The 24,781-nt window shown below is 45.5% G+C and overlaps 2 protein-coding genes across 2 annotated transcripts in view; one reads left to right on the forward strand and one right to left on the reverse strand.

The window, feature by feature from the left end:
* Nucleotides 1-2,604: 2,604 nt before the first annotated feature.
* lhx5 (LIM homeobox 5) lies at nucleotides 2,605-15,607 on the forward strand. Its single transcript, XM_076979838.1, has 5 exons — nucleotides 2,605-3,212; nucleotides 5,270-5,493; nucleotides 6,877-7,154; nucleotides 12,917-13,082; nucleotides 14,535-15,607. Exons 1-5 carry the CDS (start codon nucleotides 3,040-3,042, stop codon nucleotides 14,894-14,896), a joined length of 1,203 nt encoding a protein of 400 aa, XP_076835953.1. The 5' UTR covers nucleotides 2,605-3,039; the 3' UTR covers nucleotides 14,897-15,607.
* A 7,513-nt stretch (nucleotides 15,608-23,120) lies between these two features.
* Nucleotides 23,121-24,781, reverse strand: part of ptpra (protein tyrosine phosphatase receptor type A) — a 90,319-nt gene continuing 88,658 nt past the window's right edge. The window contains exon 24 of the transcript XR_013122214.1: nucleotides 23,121-23,137. The gene's annotated coding sequence lies outside the window, so the exon portion shown is untranslated. The remainder of the gene's footprint in view (nucleotides 23,138-24,781) is intronic.

Here is a 24,781-nt window from a genome sequence, read left to right on the forward strand (position 1 = left end):
GGGTGTTCCGCGGTGGTCTTTGCGCATTGTTCGAGCCCTTTCGAGGACTTTACGGAAGACTAATACGGCCGCCTATTGATTAGGGGACATAAAGGAACAGAGCCGCGCGCCAATCGTGCCCAGGAGTTTCATGTCACAAGTGTTGTATTTCCCACAGCCCGCGCAATAGCGGCGGGGCCTATCGCAAGAAATACAAAAACTGATTCAGTGTGTGTGTGTGTGTGTGTGTGTGTGTGTGTGTGTGTGTGTGTGTGTGTGTGTGTGTGTGTGGAGGGGGGGGTGCTGCAAACAATCTGCAAGGTATTGTCTATAATCGTAGGTGTGTTAGTGTGTATGAGAGAGAGAGAGAGAGAGAGAGAGAGAGAGAGAGAGAGAGAGAGAGAGAGAGAGAGGTTAGGTGGTAGCTATCTTAATAAACCTGACGATGTTGGACCGATGTGCTTTGTCGGCGAATATGTAAACAGATAACCTGTTAGCCTAAACATTACCCGTGTAGCCGTTTATAGATATGCAAACAGGCGCCGCTCTCTGTCGGCTTTGCTTATTCACTGAAGGCTAATTCGGAAAAGCAAAACTGTGGATTTTTTAAATGGGAAGTCAAGAAAACAATGCTTGGCATGAGAAATAAATAGCGCAGATCGCGGCGGGATTAGAAATTTAAACGAAGCCAAGCTCGCGATGTGGTCGCTTGCCAAGAACCGCGGGGGTCTCGCTCCTCGCTTCAGGCGTCGCCTCGCGCTCGCTGCGGTGCTCCCTGGTTCCGCGAGCGCTATTATCTAGTCACCACTCAGACCTCGTGTTGTTAAAGGGTTACACCATTTCTGCTGAACTTACTGAACTAGATAGATAGATAGATAGATAGATAGATAGATAGATAGATAGATAGATAGATAGATAGATAGATAGATAGATAGATAGATAGATAGATAGATAGATAGATAGATAGATAGATAGATAGATAGATAGAATGCATAATACTAATAGGCTCCCAGTGTTATGCTTTGAATAAGAATAATAATAAGAAGGCGTTTATAAGACGTTTATATTGTTTTTAAATATAATAATAAATATAATAATAATTCATTATTAGTTCAACACAGGAAATTCACTAATAATAATAATAATAATAATAATAATAATAATAATAATAATAATAATATCTTGCTTTGAAATTATTTACCTTTTGTACATTTTAAATGTGCGTGCACCCATGCCGTTGTTACCAGAAGGATCTGAAACCTGTGGTACTGCTCACGAGCTTCTATTAGCTAATATTGGAGGCTCGCGGACGGCCATGTTTCGCCAGTCTGCACTGACACCCGTTTTCTTTAGAAACCTCAAATCATTACCTAACTGCTAATCTATTTGGCCACGTGAACTAAAGTTGCAGGTTCAACCACCGTCATTTAAGTAGAGAAAAATATGCAATTCTAAAATGATATGGCCTATTTTATCATTTGTCGTCGTTTGAGGGTGAGGCAGCACATTTTTTTCAGTCGCCGCTTGTTTTTAAATATTTCCTGTAGTCCTCATAAACAACCTTAGACATTTGCTTAAGAAAAGCCTCCCGTTTTATATCCAATAATGTGTTAGAGAATAGCTCATATAAAACAATCGATATGATGACACGATTCAGCTAATCTATAGGCTATTACACAACTGCTTAAAAGTTGTTAATTCTGTCTCCCTGGTCTCTTGATGTAAATTAACGTCTACGTGATATTTGCCTTTCTGTGACTAACAAAATGATTACCTGGGTAAATATTTAAATTCCCCTTCGATTTGTGGCTACTTTGTCAAATCACCGGGCAATCCGTCCCCCGCTATTGAAGGATCCCAGTGTTTTAATCCTGGACATTTCCCTGCAAATAGCCTTATACATGATAAAAGGGAAAAGCAGGAATCCCCACCCATACACACACACACACACCCACCCACCCACACACACACACACACACACACACACACACACACACACAGACATACAAAAGATGTAGCAAAGAAAGCAATGCCTTGAGACAACTTGCAAATAAACGGTTTACACGAGTGAGGGAGGCTTTATCAAATAAACGATTTACACGAGTGTTTTATCACATTTCTCAACGCTAGCAGGATTTACCTTCCAACTCCATCTGAAGAGTAATGAAAACAAATTGTCCAGAAGTATTATTGGAACACAACAGTGACGGGAAAAATCACATTTTAAAAGTTTCCTAAACAATAAGGCTCTTCAAGTCCAGATTTCGCGTTGCTTTCAAAAAGATTCTTCTATTCGCAACAGTATAGGCCACCAATATCCTCCAAACTGGACCCCAGTGTCCAAGACTATAAGGAATTTCTGTTTTTTTCTGTTTGAATAAATTTGTAGTTTCGGGCTAATCTTTAAGAAAAAACACACTGAAGACCAGTAATCATGCTCAAATACAGCACCTACATGCAGGCTATACCTTCAACATTTAAAGATGTTTAGCAAAACCGGAGCACGACGTTGGTGGCAATCTGAAAGTGCCATTATTTAAACGCGTTGCCAGGGTAACCCGTCTCTGATTGGACGCGGTGGCTGTGGCATTATGGAGCACGTCACCGAATCTGAATACGGATGCGCGAGGCTCCCGCGAACTGGAACACAGCGAAGCGAAAAGTGTCAGTGTGAGGTTAGTGGACACGAACAGGTGGACCGGCGCCACGAAGAAGAAAGAGATTAAACCCTGCCAAGCCAAGACTTTGAGCGAAAGTGGGCCCAGCTGGAGAATCGCAACATTAACGCTTGAATCGTCGTTATAACTCCACGTTATAATGTTTATGACTGCGTTAGGTGGCTCCGGACGCACAGATGCCGGCAGGTATAACGCACGGGAGTAGCGCCCGGGGTGTCGCTCTCTAGGCGTGGCGACGCGTCTTCCTCAAGACGGACCGTTTGCTTTGCGTCGTCCCCCTATCAAAGGAGCCAAGACGTTGCTCCGCGCCGAGCCGCGTGGGCCCGGTCCGAGGCGCGGTGGGCGAGCGGGAAGGTCGACTCTCGGCCCCTTCCAGAGCGGAATGATGGTGCACTGCGCTGGGTGCGAGAGGCCCATCCTGGATCGCTTCCTCCTCAACGTCCTAGACCGCGCGTGGCACGCCAAGTGCGTGCAGTGTTGCGAGTGCAACTGTAACCTGACCGAGAAATGCTTCTCCAGGGACGGAAAGCTCTATTGCAAAATTGACTTTTTCAGGTAAGAGAAGCCGACTGTGGCGCGCGCCGACGCTGTCGCACCTCATCAACAGCTCCAGAAGTAATCCGCGTTTGAAGATTTCTGCCTGCCCCGCGCTCTCTTTTCTCTGGATTAGTCGCAATTTGTGGATTAACGTGACTAAATTTGTGTAATGCGCCGTCAAACCTCTCCCGATACTACGTCGTTCATTAATAGCTCTTGATTGATGACAACTCATTACTCGTTGCATTCGCACACCTTTGCTTGAGAATTGTCCGTCAAGCAGCCGAGGCCATTTGCACCCGCGATCATGGGAGAAAATGTTCTTTTCTTTAAGTGTGACATTGGGATGTTAATTGCACTTTAAAATATTTGTTCATTGCTCGAATACTTTGTTTTCTTTTGTGCCTCGCACGCCCCTGGATTACTAGAGAAAAAAACTATTATGAAGTTAGCTGTGATGTCTGCCATTTATCAAACAAGACAGAACAGATTCGGATTAAAATTGTGCATTAACTATTTAACAAATCTAATGAAAAATGAATATTCTACAGAAACAGATAAAGCAGATCCTGACATTTTTTATTAAGTTCATTAACCAAAATGAAGCATAGTTGTGAACCAGAAAATCCAGTTCAGGTATGTCACTTAGCAAAGAATGCGATATAAATCGCGGTATATATCACAGAATGCGATATAAATCGCGTTCACTCTTCGATGCTTTTTTTCATATTATAGATTCAATACTGATCAAAGATCACCACGTCTATCGATGCAATAAGACTTAAATGTATCGACACCTCTGACTATTGTATCAGGGTTTTTTTGCGTGTGTCATATTTTACACTATGAACTATTTCGACAGAACAGCAATTAGTTCCGTCAGCTTTTTTCCTCCACAGATCGGTTTAATGTCATTTGGTGTTTAAACCCCGTGTTGTCTATTGTTATCTCACGCGGCCTTGACCATCGCGCGCGATGGGTGCACCCAGCTCTTTTTGAATATGGGGGCCATTACTGGGGCGAAACAGTAATCACCCGTAATGCGTCCCCATTTGTTGAGTAACTACTGTTTTGTCCCTTAACTGGGAGAGATGCATTTGAAAAGACAGAGAGTGACTCGATACCATAACAAATGAGAAAGGTTTAGTGCATTAGTGTTAAACCCGGGGGAGCGCGCGCTCAACGCCCCCATCCCTTTCGCATAGGTGTAACACAGATAAGGCTTCTTTTCGTTTCATTGTCATTGAAACACGAATCCAGCCTACAGTGACGTATCTGTGAATTTGTGTTTTTTCCCCTGGAGGCCAGACAGGATTGATAGAGATTAACCAAATCGGCGTAAACAGGCCGTGCAGGCCCACCTTTGCAGTGTGCAGGGTTATAATGCCTCGGTTTGTAGATTAGTCCCAAATTATAAATAAATACTCCACCATTCAGAGAAAAAAACACACGATTAAACGTGATTAAAATAAGTCGGAATGCGTTTAGTTGCACGCTGGTTTAGCGGGTACTTATTTTTTTGTTGCGCAAAAGAATGGAACTACTTTCGCTGTGTTTTTGAGGATGGCAATGGTTTTTACACCTCGTGCGCGGCTTTTCACGGTTCAGAATTATTCTTCCTAATCCTGTAATAACATCACCTCATTTGCAGTGCGTTGCTTGTCACTGTCGCATTGTATATAACTCTGTAGTTGGGAGGTTTTTTTTCCACATTGACAGCACAAAAGCTGGTAGAGAATGTGTCGAGAAGGCCTTGTCTCTCGGATATTTTGATATCTATACGCACACGCTTACATGATGGATAGAGCCGAGGGATGGTTTTAAAAGTAATGTTTTATACGCACATGTATTATTCTATTACGCAGTCGGTATTATTCTGTATTCTTGTTGCTATTATTGCTGCTGCGATTGCTGCTCTTGTGTTTTAGACTTTATTATAATAATTATTATTATTATGTTTTGCTGTTTTGTTTGTTTGTTTGTTTGTTTATTTCTTTCTGGCAGTAAAATGCAGTTCAATCATTTTCATTATGGTTCTATAAATATATTTCGTGTTTTCGTTTTTTTCATTCCAGGCGTTTCGGCACCAAATGTGCGGGTTGTTTGCAGGGCATTTCTCCAAGCGACCTCGTGCGAAAAGCACGCAGCAAGGTGTTCCACCTGAACTGCTTCACGTGCATGGTGTGTAATAAGCAACTGTCCACGGGCGAGGAGCTTTACGTCATTGACGAAAACAAGTTTGTGTGCAAAGAAGACTACATGAGCGCTAGTGCTATCAGAGAGGTTAACTTGAACTCAGGTGAGAAAAGACGTGATCTGAGTAGTGTGTGTGTGTGTGTGCGTGTGCGTGTGTGTGTGTGTGTCAGAGAGAGAGAGAGAGAGAGAGCGTGTGTGTGGGTGCGTATTAATATTTTAAATGAGATAAGATTTAAAATATATTTTACAGAGATACATTCATCAATGTTTTCTTGTTTCACTACTAATACCACTTATCAAGGAAACAGGAACAAACATGGAGAAATAGTGTATGCGTATGTTTTATGCTGCCAAGAGCTTTTCTCCGATTTTTTAAATTTCGTTTGCTTCGTCTCCTTTTTGCAAATTTGTAGTTGGATTTTATTTTTATTTTATTGTATAGCCTAAATATTTTATTTTTGAGCTAGTGAGGTTGTGAGCTAGTGAGGTTTCCTTCAAAACGCTTCAATATAAAACAAATGGCGACGTGTGATTGCGGGCCTGGCTCGTTGAGCGCTCGAGACCGTGCCGCCCTCGTCTATTAAGAACCACGGACAGCGTGTTTGTTTCCTAACGCAAACATGACGTCAGTCTCGCCTTCACCTCGCGCGGGTCACAGCCCCGTGTGACGTCGCGGTTCACTGGCTTGGTATGATTGAGTGTTTAGTGAGAAAGTCCCGCCTAAATTAATTTTCTGCAAACATCGGATGTGTTCGACATTTTTACCTTCATATATAAGTTGGCATTTTAAGTTCCGACGTGTTTTGTTGAACATTCTTTAACCCAGACACATAGTGAAGGAAGGTTGGTCACTCTGATAGACTGTGGTGGGTAGTTTGTGGCGCTGTGCCTTATTCGAGCAGGCCTAACGCAGGGTGATTGTAAGCTATAACGCCTTCTTTCCTGCAAAAGGCAGATGTCCTGGCTTTTTAACACTGCTGTGTCCGTTTCTAACAACGTCCTTCCGCAGTGGTGGTACTGGAGAATATGACGTAACCTATTACTCATTCCGGCCGGACAGGCTGGTGATGTCCGCACGCGCCGCGCTGAACATAACTCACTGGATTGGGCTCATACATTCGTGTCAGATAAACTCCTTCAGTTGTCTATCCGCGCTCGGCAGACAATGACAAGCCGTTATCACGCGCGGCAGCAGGTCCCGGGAGGCAACCCTGTTTCATTTTTTGCGATATATATTTTTACAGAATGCACGTGTTTTGACTTTTATTTATTGAGCGTCGTCTCCTCGTTTTTTCTGTGGTTGCTTTTACCCGGGCCCAAGCTCACGCGATCCAAACTATTGACTGCAATTTAACCCAAAATCTCGGAGACCTTTTTAAGAGAATTGAGTTTAGATCTGAGTGAAGATGGCCTCTACTATATCACTCGGGGTGGGAACCCAGTCCCACGGCGACAATATAACACCGTGTTATTTATCATTGCTCAGTGTCATCGTGTACGGACCGAAGTTTATCGCCAGATCTACCGGAGCCGGTCCAGGACGACACAAAGGAGACGGACAATTCTACGTCTTCAGATAAGGACACCAATAACAACGAAAACGAGGAGCAGAATTCGTGTCAGAAGCGAAGGGGCCCGCGCACCACCATCAAGGCCAAACAGCTGGAGACGCTGAAGGCGGCGTTTGTAGCCACGCCAAAGCCCACGCGACACATCCGCGAGCAGCTCGCGCAGGAGACTGGCCTCAATATGCGCGTGATCCAGGTAACTATGCTTTTTTGCTGAAGGTCTCGGATACTTACAAAAAATGCAATGATGTCTTAACTGCGATAGTAAGTTTTTAGAACTCTAGGATGTCTGAGGCCTTGGAAGGAGGTTCGAGCCACGTGAAGGTCGAATTTCCTGCCTTTATTATGGCTGATACACGCGTGCGCAGAAACATTCATATAAAGACATACACACCCAGAGATTCATGAAGTAAGAATACCTAAGGGCTTTATTATTTTGGAGCGCAGAGTTTATGTATTATGTTAAAATGAGAATCCGAAATGTCATGCGTTAATAATATTAGCCTACTAAGTTAGGATATGCATTTTTTTTCTTTTTGCAGTAATATTCTGTGTGGCTCGTGCAAATAACCCGTTTATTTTGTTGTTTGTTTGTTGTGTTGTTTGCAATGGTTGCGGGGTATTACGGTCAGCAGTTCAGTGAATACTGGACCAATTACTGATAACACATTTAGGCTGGCAAAGGGACAGGTCAGAATCATTAGATTTTTCTTTCTCTTCTACCACCATAATTGGCATTTTTTAACGACCTCATTAAATAATCACGCCCACATTATCAAAATGATTTTGCAGGCGTGAGAACGGTGACGTACACGCTCGAGCTTGAATCAGAACGACAGGCTGGCTATTTTTTTGCGCATGTTTTTCTAATTAATTTGAAGAGAGTGGTAAATTATTTTGGCATGCTTATTAATCACTAAACATACGCTCAAATCTCTGGATTAAAAGCGTTTTAATTAACAATGTAGCTATGGATTGATAGCAGACAAATCGTTTCCTCAGAAGGCCTACAGTTATAAATAAATCGACTTTATATATATATATATATATATATATATATATATATATATATATATATATATATATTAGTGACACTGTGACACAGGTGTGCAGCAAAGCCAGTTTCTCTGCTAAAGCCAATTATTTATTATTTACGTTATATAGCTTCACTGAGCACGCTGAATAATTATATATGTGATTTTCGTAGTTTTCGTACAGACTTGTATGGGCGACAGCGCTGAGAAAGAAGTTTTATAATGAAGCGGTTTTTGTTTGTTAGATTAACTGAATCGTTATACAATGTTGTCCAATAACATAATTTCTGTATCATTCTGTTCGACCGTACAGGGCTGCGTCGTTGCAGATATCTTTTAATATATGTCCAGAACGCAGAAACGTGCATATTTGTTCCTTTAATATAGATATAATCTTTTTCTCCATATCGTAGATAATTGTGCGCGATGCCCCGAAACGTTTCCCCTGACAAATATTTTTCTTGTTGTCCAACAAAGCCTGTCCACGAGCCCGAGCCCTGTCCCGGTGTACCGGGGGTTCCCGGCCCAGCGCGTCTTCACGTTTTCGTCCTTCCTGTGAGCCAAGATGGAGGCGGTCATTGCCGCGGCTCCGCGTTCATTTGTTAGGCGCTAAATGCGGACTGCGGCCTGCACGCAGGAGCCATGCGGGCGCGGCAGCGTGTGTTTGTAATCCCTAAACAACGCTCGCTCAGGAGGTGGGCGCGCATTTCCATTAAAATGTACCCGACAGTCAGACAATTGTTCTCAATAAGCAGGTGTTGGCTTTGCCGAGCGTGGAGAGGAATGCTTAAGTGGTTTTAGGTAGTGAGCCTCTGTGTTTGTTCTCTCTCTCTCTCTCTCTCTCTCTCTCTCTCTCTCTCTCTCTCTCTCTCTCTCTCTTCTTCTCTCTCTCTTTCTCTCTCTCTCTCTCTGTCTTTATCTCTATCTCTCTCTATCTATCTATCTGTCGGTCTATCTGTCTGTCTGTCCCATCCTTTCTTTCTCTCCTTCGTTCTCTTACTCTCCCTCCCTCTCTCACTCTCCCTCTCTGTCTTTCTGTACCTCCCTTTCACTCCTTTTCTCTCACCCTCTCCATCACTTTTTCTTCCTTCACTTTCTTCCATAACTCCTTTTCCCTCTTCTGTTCCTCCTCTCCGATCGCCTCTGCCCGTCGCAGGTTTTGTCCCTGTGTCCCTGCTGATGGGGGTTTCCCCCAGTTTGGTCTGTGCTGATCTAGGCTGGTCCGTGCGGGTCCGTGCGGGTCTGTGCTGGTGTGTGCTGGATCACACGTGCTCTCAGACTCACCACCTCATGCTGGAGCTTTCACCATCACCACCATCATTATGACCTGAACTGTCACATGCTGTTCTAAATATATCGGCTTTTAAAAATTATTTATTTTCTAAGCAAGTTTATAGTTGGCCATGTCATATAATGTTTCTGTGCCCATGTTAAAAAAAAGCTTAACCTGTCAGGTAAAAGGTTGTGTTATTTGCCAATAGTGCAGGAGGCGTGTCACATATTAAATTAAAGTCTTATAGCGCTTTGGCTATGATTGATATTTTTATACTTTTGGTTTTGTTGTAAAAGCATAGCCTATATTTAACATGACGCTCAACACTGTTGTGTGCATATATTTAACACTAAGTTCAACATAATTCTCTGTGTAGGAGCTCAAACATTACCTTAAACACTTCTATTCACTCTAGCCACGAAAACACACACACACACACGTACACACACACACACACACACACACACTATCATTTGAATATCCTGTTTTTGTAGACATGGCTGGATGAGGTCTGGCACTAAAAATTGTTACAGTTGTGTTACAGTTTTGGTAAGAGTTTAATCATAGGCTTGTGTGGCGCTGTTACAGTTACCATAGCAACTGTGGTACCAGGTCCCATGTTCAGTGATTGGCTGGTGCTCTTATCCAGAGACCATGGCCATGTTGACTAGTGTAGGAGACCACACGCTTCAGGGTGGCCAGCACCAGACAGCACCTGCTTCAGCACGTGAGTGCTCAAGCCCTGCTTCAGCCATGATTTATCTCTGCTTCAGCCCCAATTTAGCCCTGATTTAGCCCTGCTTCAACCATGATTTAGCCCTGCTTCAACCCCAATTTAGCCCCGCTTCAACCCCTATTTAGCCCTGCTTCAACCCCTATTTAGCCCTGCTTCAACCCCTATTTAGCCCTGCTTCAACCCCGATTTAGCCCTGCTTCAACTATGATTTAGTCCTGCTTCAACCATGATTTAGTCCTGCTTCAACCATGATTTAGTCCTGCTTCAACCATGATTTGTCCTGCTTCAACCATGATTTATCCCTGCTTCAACCCCAATTTATCCCTGCTTCAACCATGATTTAGCCCTGCTTCAACCCCAATTTAGCCCTGCTTCAACCATGATTTAGACCTGGTTCAGCCATGATTTAGCCCTGCTTCAACCCCAATTTAGCCCTGCTTCAGCCATTATTTAGCCCCGCTTCAACCATGATTTAGCTCTGCTTCAACCGATTTAGCCCCGCTTCAACCCCAATTTAGCCCCACTTCAACCCCAATTTAGCTCTGCTTCAACACCAATTTAGCTCTGCTTCAACACCAATTTAGCTCTGCTTCAGCCATGATTTAGCCCTGCTTCAGCCATGATTTAGCCCTGCTTCAACCATGATTTAGTCCTGTTTCAACCATGATTTAGTCCTGTTTCAACCATGATTTAGTCCTGTTTCAACCATGGTTTAGCCCTGCTTCAACCATGGTTTAGCCCTGCTTCAGCACCAATTTAGCCCTGCTTCAGCCATGATTTAGCCTTGCTTCAACTGTGATCTAGCACTGCTTCAAGCATGATTTAGCCCTGCTTCAACCATGATTTAGCCCCGCTTCAGTCCCAACTTAGCCCTGCTTCAACCATGATTTAGCTCTGCTTCAGTCCCAACTTAGCCCTGCTTTAGACCTGTTTTAACCCTGTTTATGATTAATGGTTTATCTCTGCTTCAGCCAAATTGAATCCTGGTTTAGCTATGCTTTGCCTTGGTTTAGCTCTGGTTTAGCTATGCTTTATCTCTGGTTTAGTTATGCTTTAGCCCTAACTTAGCTCTGCTTTTGCCCTGGTTTAGCTGTGGCTTATCTGTGGTTTAGCCCTGATTCATCACTGGTTTAGCCCTGATTTAGCCTGCTTTACCTCTGCTTTAGCCCTAGTTTGCTAGTGAAGCTGGAATGGCCTTTCCGCACTTCCTTTAGCAGTGTAGTCAGTGTTTCACCACGTCACATTTGTCAAACACTTTAATCTATATTTGTAGATATTTGATTAGATGATTGATTGTAAATGGCTGTAGATAATCCAACTGAAACGCAGGCATGTTTAATGTGTGTTACATATGTTGAATATTCAGGACTGAGTGGACCAATAACAAGTGTCCACACAGCAAAAATCAGTTAATAATCAGGCTAAACCTATAGAAGTTTGGATTCCTGACACTGTAATATAAATCACTGGATTGTGCATTATCAGCCCTTATCAGATTATGTCTAGGATTTTAGAATGATGTTTTGCATTGTGGTTTCAGGTGAGGCTACTATTAAATTAGAATTAGGATTAAGCTGTTGATTCAGGTCTAGGTGTGCTGTGTAATGCGTAATTAGCTAAATGGAGCCAAACTGATATCTAGAAACACATAAAGTAATTATGCAAATGATTATGCAAACACTACACCTGTACTGACAGCGATCTTTGTATTTAATTATTTAACAAACGATAACAAACTAAGCAGAGTGCTTCCTGCACTATTGACAATGCACATGTCTTTCTAGTTCAGGTTTCAGTCAGGACATCCACTAGTAGAGTAACATATCGACTGTGTCATCTCTGGATTAGCTCAGACCACACAGGTCATGGAGAGAGGGAGGGAGGGAGAGAGAGAGAGAGAGAGAGAGAGAGAGAGGGGGGGGACCATGCAGGTCTTAGATATTCACACAGAGACGGACACCAGAATGGCCTGGGTGACCATTGACCAGCTGTGTGACCTTTGACCTGTTGTGTGACCACTTCACCAGTCTAATGATAATTACCGCACAGGAAGTCATGCCCAACGTGTCAAATAACAGTCTGTAGCACTTTATAAGATCTCCATTCACATCCCGTCATTTTGAGGACAGTGTGAGGAATGAGGACATTCCTGAGTGTGAGTGTGTGGATGTGAGTGTGTGGGTGTGTGTGTGAGTGTGTGAGAATGTTAGTGTGTGAGTGTGTGAGAATGTGAGCGTGTGAAATGTGAGTGTGAGAGTGTGTGCTGCTCCAGATGTTTTCCGTACACTCGGGGTGATGTCACGGCGGCGTGAGTGTCAGGGCGCTGGTCTCTCCCCACACCTCCTCCCAGATGTGAGCGTCAGGGTGCTGGTCTCTCCCCACACCTCTTCCCAGATGTGAGCGTCAGGGTGCTGGTCTCTCCCCACACCTCCTCCCAGCTGTGAGTGTCAGGGCGCTGGTCTCTCCCCACACCTCCTCCCAGCTGTGAGCGTCAGGGCGCTGGTCTCTCCCCACACCTCCTCCCAGATGTGAGTGTCAGGGTGCTGGTCTCTCCCCACACCTCCTCCCAGCTGTGAGTGTGAGGGCGCTGGTCTCTCCCCACACCTCCTCCCAGATGTGAGCGTCAGGGTGCTGGTCTCTCCCCACACCTCCTCCCAGCTGTGAGTGTGAGGGCGCTGGTCTCTCCCCACACCTCCTCCCAGCTGTGAGCGTCAGGGCGCTGGTCTCTCCCCACACCTCCTCCCAGCTGTGATGCCTCTGTGTCTGTTCCACCCACAGTCTTGTGGACTGCACACTTTGATGGTTCCCTACGGCCTGGGTGGATTGTTTCAACTGTACTCCTCTGTCTCTCTCCCCCTCTTTCTTTCTCTCTCTCTCCTCCTCTTTCTCATTCTCTCCTCTCTCTCTCTCTCCAGGTGTGGTTCCAGAACAGACGTTCTAAAGAGCGACGGATGAAACAGCTCAGCGCTCTGGGAGCACGCCGACACGCCTTCTTCCGGGGCCCACGGAGGATGCGGCCCCTGGGGGGCCGGCTGGACGACCCCGACATCCTGGGCCCTGCGGGGTACGGCTACTACGGAGGTACGAGAGGAGACCGCCCCGCCCCCCCAACATCCATCTGTCTGTGTGTGGTGATGATGCCTCTTTGGGTCTTTTCTTCCATCCTCTTTCACACGCACAAAGAGCTGTCCTTCGTGGCACGCAGAAGAGAAAAGCAAGCCGTCCTTCACGGCGTGCTCCAAACCGCACGCTTACAGGTGCAGGCTGAGTCCTGCACACTCTCCCACTCCAACCGAGGGTCTTCATCCCCCACCTTGAAATGACAAAGACACCTCTCTCTCTCTGTCTCGCTCTCTCTATCTCTGTCTCTCCCTATCTCTCTCTACACGTTTGAGCTGCCACAGGTCCATTAGTCAGGAGGTGTCCCTCTCTGGTCCTGGAGGACCACAGCCCAGCACAAATTGCCCTGTTCCCTGTTGTAACACACCTCCTAAACCTGGTAATGAACTGATGAGTGAGGTGTGTGTTAGGAGGGAACCACCGAGCTGGGCTGGACTCCAGGGCTGCAGGGGCAGAGCGGGGAACCCGTTACACACAGTCCCTTGCCCCAGTGAAAGGAAGAAGCACAGTGCTGCCCCCTGCTGGACGTTTTTGTTCAGACTTTGAAGTACGCACCCCACTGTGTCACTAATCGAGTAGGGCAGTTCCTGTCTGTCAGATCAGACATAGGCAGGTGTGTGTGTGTGTGTGTGTGTGTGTGTGCAGGCATACGGCAGCATGCGGGACTCTGGCTCCAATTCTACACTTCAGCCGATCAGCAACACTGACTGATTGTGGAGCAGTCAAGTCCAATCCAGCAGAGCCTGCTGGGAAATGTAGTCTGCAGGGCTCAATCAAACCGGCCATCGCTCTCAGGATCAAACAATAAAACAGGCCTAATAGAGGCAGGCAGGCTGATTTTACATTTCACACATGAGGCCTGCAAACAGTGGGGTTTTAATAACGGCCTGTTTCTATGCAGCTCGGTCCAATGCTAATTCTTCAAGGCAGAGTGGAATGTAATCTGACTGTGGGCACCGCAGGGTCCCCTGGGTTGCCAGTTATTGAGTTTGTGTGCGCGTGCAGTAAATAAGCCACATTAGAGTAAATTCACGGCCAAAGCTGGAGGCAGTGAAGAGCAGAGGCCGCTCACCCCATGTCTGGTGCCTGAACATTGTGTGTGTGTGTGTGTGTGTGTGTGTGTGTGTGTGTCTGCAAGAGATTTTTTCTGTAGTCCACAGTATGGAAAATTATTTGTATTTGTGTTTTTTAATTTTATGTGTAAAGTGTAGGTCATCAGTGCATGAGTTTTTGTTTGTAAAATAAGAGTGTGTGTGTGTGTGTGTGGGTGTGTTTCTCAAGGTCTCTCCTTTCCTGCTGGATCTCCTTTCATCGTATTGTTGATACAGTGTGTGTGTGTGTGTGTGTGTGTGTGTTGCTGTTTACTCCCTCATTCATTAATCACTTTTATTTTCCTGTCTTTTACTCCTGCAGAGTACCAGGGTGACTACTACGGTCCAGGGCTCAACTACGACTTCTTCCCCCATGGACCCCCCTCATCGCAGGCGCCGTCCCCGGCCGAGGCCCCCTACCTTCTGGGCTCGGGTGTCCTGGAGGCGGCCGGCGGCCCGCAGCACCACGGCGCAGACGAACAGCGCTTCGCTGACGCGCTGTCGCACGCGGACACGCCCAGTCCCGAGCCGCCTGTGCCTGGCCCACTCCACCCCTCCGCGGAGGCCGGGCCCGGAGGCTTCACGGCTGGGCCCAGCCCCCCCTTCCCCCTGGCCGCCGGCACCGGCTACAGCGCCGGCCTGCCACACCCGGGCCAGGACCTGGGCGAGAACACGGTGTGGTAGCTGCGCGCCGGAGGCGGGATGGAAAATGAGGGGGCGGGGCAGGACAGCGAACACAAACCAGAAAGCTCCACCCACTGCTTCCTAAAGACAAACAAATACAAACACAAAGCCCAGTCCCGCAAACCCATCTGGACACTTTCACCAGCCGACACCTCAGTGGCGTGCGGGACAAAGCAGCGTCCTGCAGATCAGGCTACACCCCGTGGGACAGGGCACGAGGGGACGAGGGGGTGCAGAGACATTTGGGGGGCTCAAACCCAGCAGGCACCATAGCCTCCCACCCGCTTCACTGCTGTTCTGGCCAACCAGTTGTTGCTGGTGGAGATCTTTCTGTTGCCATGCTGCCCCTCCCAGCCTGAGTATTATGGTATGGCATGGTGAGCGAATTTAGAGCTCATTCCTGTTAGCTTTATCCAAGCTTTCTTCTCCCTCTTTGACTGCTGTTATTCACGGTCTACCAGAGGTCGCCGCTCCGTGTCAAGACGCTGGAATGGCTAGAAAAATGGTCAGTGAGTTTATTCGAAAACTTGGAATGAATGAGGTGCCATTCTGAAAAGGTATTCAACTCAGTCATTTGGACTTTGGTTATTTCGTTATCCAAGAGTTTGAGGTTGAATTAATTCTTTTTTTTTCTGTCTTAAAACTCTGGTCTGTTTGTAACATGCAGTATTTCGCTATTTCGTTCACTGAAAAATTAAACATTTTGATGAACACTGAGTTCGTTCTCACCCAAGTTTATGTTTGGAGTTACACATAGAAATCCAATCAAGTTTGTGAGAAGAATGTTCCGGATGTGGGGAGGTGTCCCCCCCCCCCCCCCCCCCCCCCCATAAAGACACAGCCTTCTTCCACAGTGGATGTGTTGAAGTACCACACCCCAACAACCAGCCAAGCCCACTAAAGGAAGCATCTACTGAAGAATTGTGGGTAACTATTAGCTGGAGACCCAAATCTCGAGAAACCGCATGTGAATCGTGTTAGGTTAGCCCCGTCGCACACGATGACTGGTAAGTGGGTGTGAGCAGGACCAGAAAGCTCGTTTGTGTTTTTACGTACCCTACACATGGGCCTTTACTAACACCAAGCGTGGATGAACACACCCTCCTGCCTTTACGGTCTCTCCATGATGTCAAATGTTACTGTAATTCATCACTGACATCATTTGTGGCATGGTGACGCCATCTGACTGGTAGGTACAGTAACGTACCTCCCAGGGTGGGGGGGGGGGGGGGGGGGCGATATGGCAAACCTCTTTGCTCTGTTGTTCAGAATTCAGAACAACGTTCAGTAATGTTTTTAACACTCCTCCCTCCCCCTCTGCCTCTATTCATCATCATCATCACACACACACACACACACACACACACACACACACACACACACACACACACACACACACACACACACACACACACACACCCCTGTCGTTGATTGAAGCCCCATCCTACACAGCGGTCTACCATTGGGCCAGAAACGGCCGGCCAGCCAGCGCCTTGTTCAACGTCATTTAACCTTCGTTTTGTTACCTTCCTTTGAAAAAAAATGCTTTAATGGAAATGATTTACAAAAGAACATTGAAGCCATAATGGAGAGTCTCCTTCAACAGCTGAGGTCTCCTCCGTGAATGGGTCGGAAACAATAGCACGGAATAGACAACATCTGTGCTTCACCGTCGCCGTGTAGCAGCTCGGCCTGTGCCTGCGCCCCCTGGTGGTCAGCCGCCCTACTGCCCGACGCTGTGTCCAACGCCACAAGGCACGTTTGATAAAACTTAGACTACAAATGGTTTCGACCTCGTAAGCAACTGTTCTTGTCCTGAGGCCGTAAGGACAATTTGAATGCAAATGGAGAAAGAAGAAAATCGGCTATTTGTCATCGTTCTTTATCACAGATCATGACTTTACTGCTTGTCGGAAAATATGAATGAATATGAACGCTTGGCGAACTACCACGAGTTTTATGGAGGTTGTAATCTCTGTGAGGAGTTACACCCGTTACACCCGGGGTTACAACATCCGCAGAAGCTTTATCGTAGAACTACTTTTTTATAAAAAATTAATGAACTTGCTTTACTAAATGTGAGGGGGAATTCAGACATTCGGCACGATATATATGATATAAGCCGGCTAATATAAGCCGTAATTAGCCGGTTTATAGTGTAATTGCTGTGGATTCACTAAACAATAGTTTGATATAAACTCAGTAGTACTACTAGTATTATTATTATTATTATTATTATTATTATTATTATTATCATTATCATTATTATTGTGATTATTATTATTATTATTATTATTATTATTATTATTATTGTGATTATTATTATAATTATTATTGTGATTATTATTGTTGTTGTTGTTGTTATTATTATTGTGATTATTATTATTATTATTATTATAGGTGGAAGGTACAATTTCTTTAGTGTAGTTTTTATTTATATTTAGCAATTTATCGTTTTATATAAATAATACGAAAAAGAACATGTTTATTTTTTTCAGTAAACCCATGTAGCAGTGCACTAGATATAGAAGACAATCAGATGTCAATCAGAAATTCGGACGTGGAGAAGGACGGGTGACCCACTAAACTCCGGGGGCATGTGGACAGATATGGGCGATAACTGGTGTTCTGGGTCCTTAATTAAGTACTGGGGCATCAGAACCCTCATTCAGCTTGAAATGACAACGAAATAAACCACCCGGTAATATGCCGAACCTGTGATATTTCGTTTAGAGTATTTATAATTAATAAGCAACGCGTGGAATAGCTGATTGTTCTGCTGGAGGTCTTTTAAAATTCGAGTTTTTAAAGGAACTTGAAGCCTCGTGAAATGAATCGTTATATCGTTGGTGCGTCTGGTGCATAGCGCGTATAAACCCAAACGAATCGGAGCTGCGTTCAAAAACGCCTCAAGAACTAAAGTCGGTTCTGGGGATGAAAGCGAGTCGAACCCTTTATTAGTGACCACGCCGCCAAGCCGGGCACACTCATTCATACGCGGCTTTTTTTTTATTTATGTTCTTATTTTGCCTACTGCTGCTAATGAATTTGACTATAGGCAGAAATATGTATGGTATTACTTCTCATTGATTGTCTAAGACCAAAGGAGAATTTCAGACAGCAACGTCTCAATCTAACCAGTGAAAGGAAAAAAAGACTCATCACTGTAAGTATCTCTTAGCAGTCTCTTTAATTTCAAGGGCGTCGATCTCCAAGTCATGCATTTAAATAACCATCTGGAGAACTGGAGAACTGGAGGGGCACCCCCACCTCCTCCCAACCCCCAACACCCCCAGCACCGCCACCCGGTAACCCCGCTACCCCCCCTGCCTCAGGTGGGCCTGTTGAGACTCACACTCGCTCCAATTTTCCTCCTCACTGCACTTCACACAAGGGGTAATGGGTAGCAGTAGTGGTGCCCCCCCCCCCCGTGTCTCCCCCAGAGGGAGGCACCGTCCTGGGCAGGCCGAGCCAGCCAGCCCCCGAACACACTCGCCCCACGCGTGAGGCGCCCCGCGGACACAGACGTGGCCGTGGTTGCTGCAGAGCCATTACTGCCGTTAGTGTGTGTGTGTGTGTGTGTGTGTGTGTGTGTGTGTGTGTGTGAGAACGTTTTCCAGGACTGCGTCCCTCTGTTTGGACCCTGGGCGGCCTCATCCGGACCCCCCAACCAGCAGGAGGCTTTATTAAAATAACTGAACAAGATAAGAGGATCCGCATGCACTCATCACACTGAGATGACAGGCTAGAGTGTGTGTGTATCCACACACACACACACACACACACACACACACACACACACACACACACACACACACACACACACACACACACTGAAGTCACTATCTGGTCATGGAGCCATTGGCAGTTGTGTAACTCCAGAAGTATTTATCATCATATTGCTCTAATATATGTTTTGGCTTGGTTCTGTTCGCACAGGCATGCGTACACACACACACACACACACACACACACACACACACACACACACACACACAGCTGAAAGGCCATCATCTGTGGTGTCCTTTTGTAATGGATTTCCTGGTTTTGCTTCAGTGAGAGAGAGAGAGAGAGAGAGAGAGAGAGCCTGCTGTTACTGTTATAAATCACCTCCTTGTTCTCTCTCTCACTCACACACACACACACACACACACACACACACACACACACACACACACACACACACACACACACACACACACACACACACCTCCCTCAGTCACAGGAGAGCCCAAAACCTCCCAAGATGTCCATCCTGTCCCCAATCCAGGCACCATCCCCAACATCATTACACCCTGCACACCCTTCACCTCGGACCCTAGCCCTAACCTCCCTCTCCAAGATGTCTACCGCGTCCCTGAACCGTGCTGTCATTACCCAATCCAAACCGGAAACCCAATTGTGACTGCGCATGCGCGGAATTGTACGTCATAAGTCTTACGGCTGCTGCTACACGAATACGGCATACTCAATTTGGACTACACGTGCAACCCAATTTGGACTACGCATGCGCGTCAAACTAGACACTTGAATTGGACTACGCATGTGCAAAAGATCATACTATGTTAAATGCTTATGGCAATCGTAAAAGTGCACTTACGCAATAATACACTCGAGGTTCGTGCTATAACGTGTAATATTGGCACTGCTGTGCTGCGGTCGTAGGCATGAGGTAGATCACGAACCTCGAGTGTATTATTGCGATTATACCACAGTTCCATTATTGCTGTTTATTGAAAGATTTTGAATTAAAGAGGACGAGAAAATAAGACCTGTTTGGTTAAAAACACTCCGCCAGTTAAAATAGTTCCATTCAATGGCTTGCTGGAACAGCCTTACCCAATAAATATTATAGAGGTAAATATACTAGTGCTGTCAATTCCAGGTGCCGTGATTAAAAGTCCTCACCAGGATTTTGCTCAGGCTTCCTGGATTGTGTTGATTCCACTAATTTTACCTGGATTGCTAATTAGAAAATCTAGCAAGCTTGAGCAAAATCCTTTTAATCGCGGCACCTGGAATTGACAGCACTAAAATATACACAAAAACAACTGTTGATAAAGTTGTATTTATTAAAAATAAAGTACAACAATTATTGCCCATCCACGAGGTTCGTTCAGGTATCTGTTCAGTCCAGTTCTTAAATAACTGTATTAACTATTTCACCTGAACGGCACGATAGAATTAGAAGGTTTTAATTTTCGCAGATAAAAAAACACAACCACGACCACGTAGCCAACTACTTTCCTACACTCTCAAAGAAGAGCGTCGTAAAACGGAAAGGGCGGGATAAATTGTATGACGTATAATTCCGTGCATGCGCAGTCAAAATTGGGTTTCCGGTTTGGATTGGGTAACGACACCATCCCCAATGCCACTGTTCTATCCTACACACCCTAAACCAGGGATGGGCAACTTCCATGACAAAGAGGGCCAAAATGTTTTCAACACTATTATTGGAGGGCCACATGACCACACACTTCAAATAATTGGATATGAAAGACACTACAAATTATTCTCAATAAGAACACATTTTAAATGAATTCAGATCTGTATGTTTATTGCACCAACATACATCTATTTTCTGCATATAGATGCATTAACATGTCCTTAATAAGCAACAAAGACAAAACATTTGCTTAATAAAAAGTGCAAAAAGGAATTTGAACTGAATTTGAACTTCATATCAAAGAACTGTAACACGTAGCGCTGAGGAGAGCGAGATTTAATAAGGGGAATTCCATAGGCGAAGTCGTTTGTACAGGCACGGGTCAAAACGGGAGAGCCGTCCAAGTGGTCAACAGGACAGGCAGGAGTCGTAACAGGAGAGCCATTCACAACGGAGAAACACAACGGAGACGGAAAATACCAGAACAGCAACGACAGAGATAATCCACAAAACCGAACAAACCACAAATAACCGACAACGGGCGAAACACAGAGATACAAGTACACAGGACTAAACTAGACACAACTGAACACAATGACGACACGGGCGTGGCAGACAGAGGGAAACCAGGACAGCAGACACGCAGGGCGGGATAACCGGGCAAGGAACAACACCGACACGGGAGAGGGGGGGCGTAGCCCTACGTGACAAGAACAAAAAAGTCCTGCTCTATCGGTTTTTTTTCTTTTAATTATTAAATTATTATTGATCTATTTGCGGGCCACACCGAGTGAGCATGCGGGCCGTGTGTGGCCCGGGGACCGCCAGTTGCCCATCCCTGCCCTAAACCCTTCATTCATAGCCCCTCCCACAAAGGTCCCTAGCCCCTCCCACAGTCCCCTAGCCCCCTGTGTTTACCTATGTACAGATGAGCTACAAAACAAAAGATTTGTGTATTATGTACATTAACACAAACTATTTAGATGGTAAAACTAAAAAACAGGTTGCTTTCATTTACATCAAGTTAACCCACTATTTCTATTATGGTATTTGTGGGTTAAAACATTGTTTCTTCTAATGTTACATTTACCTACTGCACGTCAAAAGAACATTTTCAAATGTTGGTCTCCTGTTGACATTTGTGGTTATTCTTGTGCCAAATTTTGGTTTTTGTGATCAAGGTGCTATAATCTTCCCGTAGGTCGTTAATTCTAGTCTCACTCCCAACTTGACTAGGGAGTCCTCCCGTTCCTCCCGCGTCTAGCCCCAGTCTCACACGAACACATCCCTTTATCTTAATAAAACACCGACAAGCCTTTCTATAACCTGAAAAGTGATGAAATATTTCACACGACCTTGCGAACAACAGGTCTTAATTTCACATGTGATGTTGGCAGATGTAACAGTGCACTCCAACCGGAAACTCTCCACATCTCAAAACATTCAGTTCGTAAATGTTTAAGGCCGCGTTCACATTACAGGAGAAAGTGGGCCCGATCCGATACGTTACTCATCGTGTCATTTCAATGGCGGTACGAACAGAGATATTCACACAGACATGTGCAGCTCTAATGTGGACCACTTACATGTGTGGTACTCAAATCGAGGAAATGTGATTGCGTCTGCTTACGCAACTTTATTTTCACTTCGACTCTCGTCGTGTTTTGTTAAGACGGTACCGGCTAGGCGTAACACACACACACACACACACACACACACACACACACACACACACACACACCCAAGGCACAGTGGCGGGAAACCGACGGCGTTTTAATGCGCGCGCCATTGTGAGCGCCGTTGGAGCGTATTGATAGGAACAAACAGCTCGTGCCATTGCATATTCCTATCGATGAAATTAGGGCGCGCGAAAAGATCAACTAATTAATTAATCGGTTGTTCGTTTGTATATTCGGTTACGAGTTTGCAGGCGGTCTCAACGCGTACATTAACGTCAGACTAGGGCTGTTGCTCCGTTCAGGTCGTGTGAAGCTTACCAACCTGCCCAGGAAGATATAACGACAGATATAGTTCACATTTAAAAGACAATCTTACTTGCATAGTTATGTAATTTGATTTGTGTACGTAGGCTAATAGACAGATTAAAGTAAATTGAGATTTCTATTCCTAAACATCTATTCTTCTTTGGAGTAGGGTATTTTTTAGCCTTGAAAATATCTGCGCCTTGAAAATGTCTGCATTTTGAATAGATATTGCAATTGATCATAATCATTGCAGGAATGAATTTTAAAAGTACATTTTATTTCCCATAAACCCTCATTAGTTACACATGTGAAGGAAGCAGGAGAATTCAGCCTTGGAAAAACATTTGGACTGCATCGTTAAAGCTGCTCTCTCCTTTAGGACGTATCCAGAAGCCCCCACCTACCACAACCACAATTTCCCACTGCCCTGAACATTTCACAATCACCCTGGAAATCTCAGTTTCCTGGAAACATCCGTCATCAGACTCCTCCCCCTCCGTCTCTGTTCCTGGGATGGGAGTGGGTGAGCTGGTTACATTCAACCAGCTGGGGGAGGCGTGTCTTCGCCTGCCCAAAGCCAGACGCCTCCTCCAGGAAGGCGTGTCTTCGTCTGCCCAAAGCCCAGCACCTCCGTGAGCGTGGCCAGCCCGAGGCAGTGGCGTCTGCAGGTCAGGGGAATCCCATTAGCCTGGGCCAGGGGAGAGAACAGGAGACAGATCATTAATTACACACACAGAACCCCAGCATCCAGTGCTGTGGTTAATCAGGGATGACTGCTCGCCCCCCCCCCCCCCCACACACACACACACACACAATCCAGCACTGTGGTTAATCAGGTACGATTGCTGGCCACACACACACACACGACTGCAATAAGGAATACATACTGGAACACACACACACACACACACACACACACACATTAAATAAGTGGATCTAATGTTTGAATACTTGAATTCCAAAACAGGAGAAGAGTTTCAGTGTGAAATTGTCCCATTTCTGCTAAAGATAAAACATACAGGGAAGCCAGACCACCACCTGGCCAGTCACGAAAGCACCGTAATAAAAATATAAAAAGGGAAAAAGACACAATAAGAAAAAAAAGATACAGAAAAATGACAATTACCTAAAAAGAATAAAAGTGGAAAACCAGACCCAGCGAGCAGATACAGATGATTTGGGGGGGGGGGGGGGGGGGGGGGGGGGGGGGGGGCTTTTGTTCACAACCTCAAAAATAAATGTCTCACACACACACACCCTGAAGCACTCACATGGTTCAGAAGTCGCATACTGATTCGGCTCAGTGCTCCCACGCACCGCCTTATTGTCCCACCCCATGAAATCAGCACTCCGTCATTGATTAGTTTTGCCTAGAGGTATATGGCACAGGAAGCAGCATGGCACGTGTCCAAGGGGCGGGGCAACACGCAGGCACCTGTGTCACCTTAGCGCGCTGTGGACAGGTGAATTAAACGTGTTAATTAAAATGTGCCCCCTTTCTGCATATAAATGACAGTGAGAAACTGCGGATGAAATACCCCCAACATAAGGTCAGGTGACTACCTGCTGGGAAGAACCCAGACTACCCTACTGCTGGGAAGAACCACCTATTCCCTCCAGACACAAATGAAACTGCACACAGGTACATTAAGAAAAATATTTATTGGCTAAGAACAAGAACAAAATTGCAGCTTGACAAAAGTAACATGGTGCTAAATTAGTTTCAATGACCAGAACCAGTTCAGGTAATGTAGAACTGCGCTCTAGATTATCATTAGCCTACCAACAGGAAGCAAGGTTCAAACCAAGCAGGAAGAACACCACGGATTGAGGATGCCCAGAAACGTCTCCGACACTGCCTGGACTGCAGTGTGTGTAGTGAGCACCTCCCTCCCACCGGTGGCGCCGTTAAAGAAGAAAGAGTCGTCGTGGAGACCATGTGCTTCATTTCCAAGTCACAGCACCCACAGCACGTCCTTAGATGTGGAATGTGGTCTGAAAAAAGATTATGCTCCTTAAAGACAGACAATTGCTTACTTTACCCTAGAGCGCCATCATGTGGCACTTCATAAGAATTGCAGCTCTTTAAGGAAAGAGGAAGGGGTCCTTCCTCGAGGGACCCCACAGTGTAATGCATTAGCCCTCGGTGTGTAGCAGTCGGTGTCTCAAGACAAGAGCGTTGTATGATGCTAAAACATCTGTACATCAACAACTGAACATTAACAGCCTCTGTCAGCACTGGGTGCTAGGTGTGTGTATACGGCTTCAATCAGTGCTGTGATCTCACACACACACACACCACTAGCGAACCACACTGCCACGACGAACAAGGAGGCACTGCACACACACGCTGATGAACCATCTCCCACCAGAGCATATACAAAGATCAAATACATAAAGAAAACAATATTCTGAATGGCAGAAAGCAAAAATGGTGCCAAAACAATCTATGAAGACATGATGTTAATATCGATCAGGGTAGTGAAAGGGCAAACTTAGATTATATCAGTC

Source organism: Brachyhypopomus gauderio, chromosome 18, assembly GCF_052324685.1.
Source record: "Brachyhypopomus gauderio isolate BG-103 chromosome 18, BGAUD_0.2, whole genome shotgun sequence".
Classification (NCBI taxonomy): domain Eukaryota; kingdom Metazoa; phylum Chordata; class Actinopteri; order Gymnotiformes; family Hypopomidae; genus Brachyhypopomus; species Brachyhypopomus gauderio.

What these genes read in the sequence shown, in the direction of transcription:
- lhx5 (XM_076979838.1), top strand. Translation starts at nt 3,040, where the DNA reads ATGATGGTGCACTGCGCTGGGTGCGAGAGGCCCATCCTGGATCGCTTC. An exon ending in TCAATATGCGCGTGATCCAG is followed by an intron (nt 7,155 to 12,916) that starts GTAACTATGCTT and finishes CTCTCTCTCCAG; the next exon opens with GTGTGGTTCCAGAACAGACG. An exon ending in GGGGTACGGCTACTACGGAG is followed by an intron (nt 13,083 to 14,534) that starts GTACGAGAGGAG and finishes TTACTCCTGCAG; the next exon opens with AGTACCAGGGTGACTACTAC.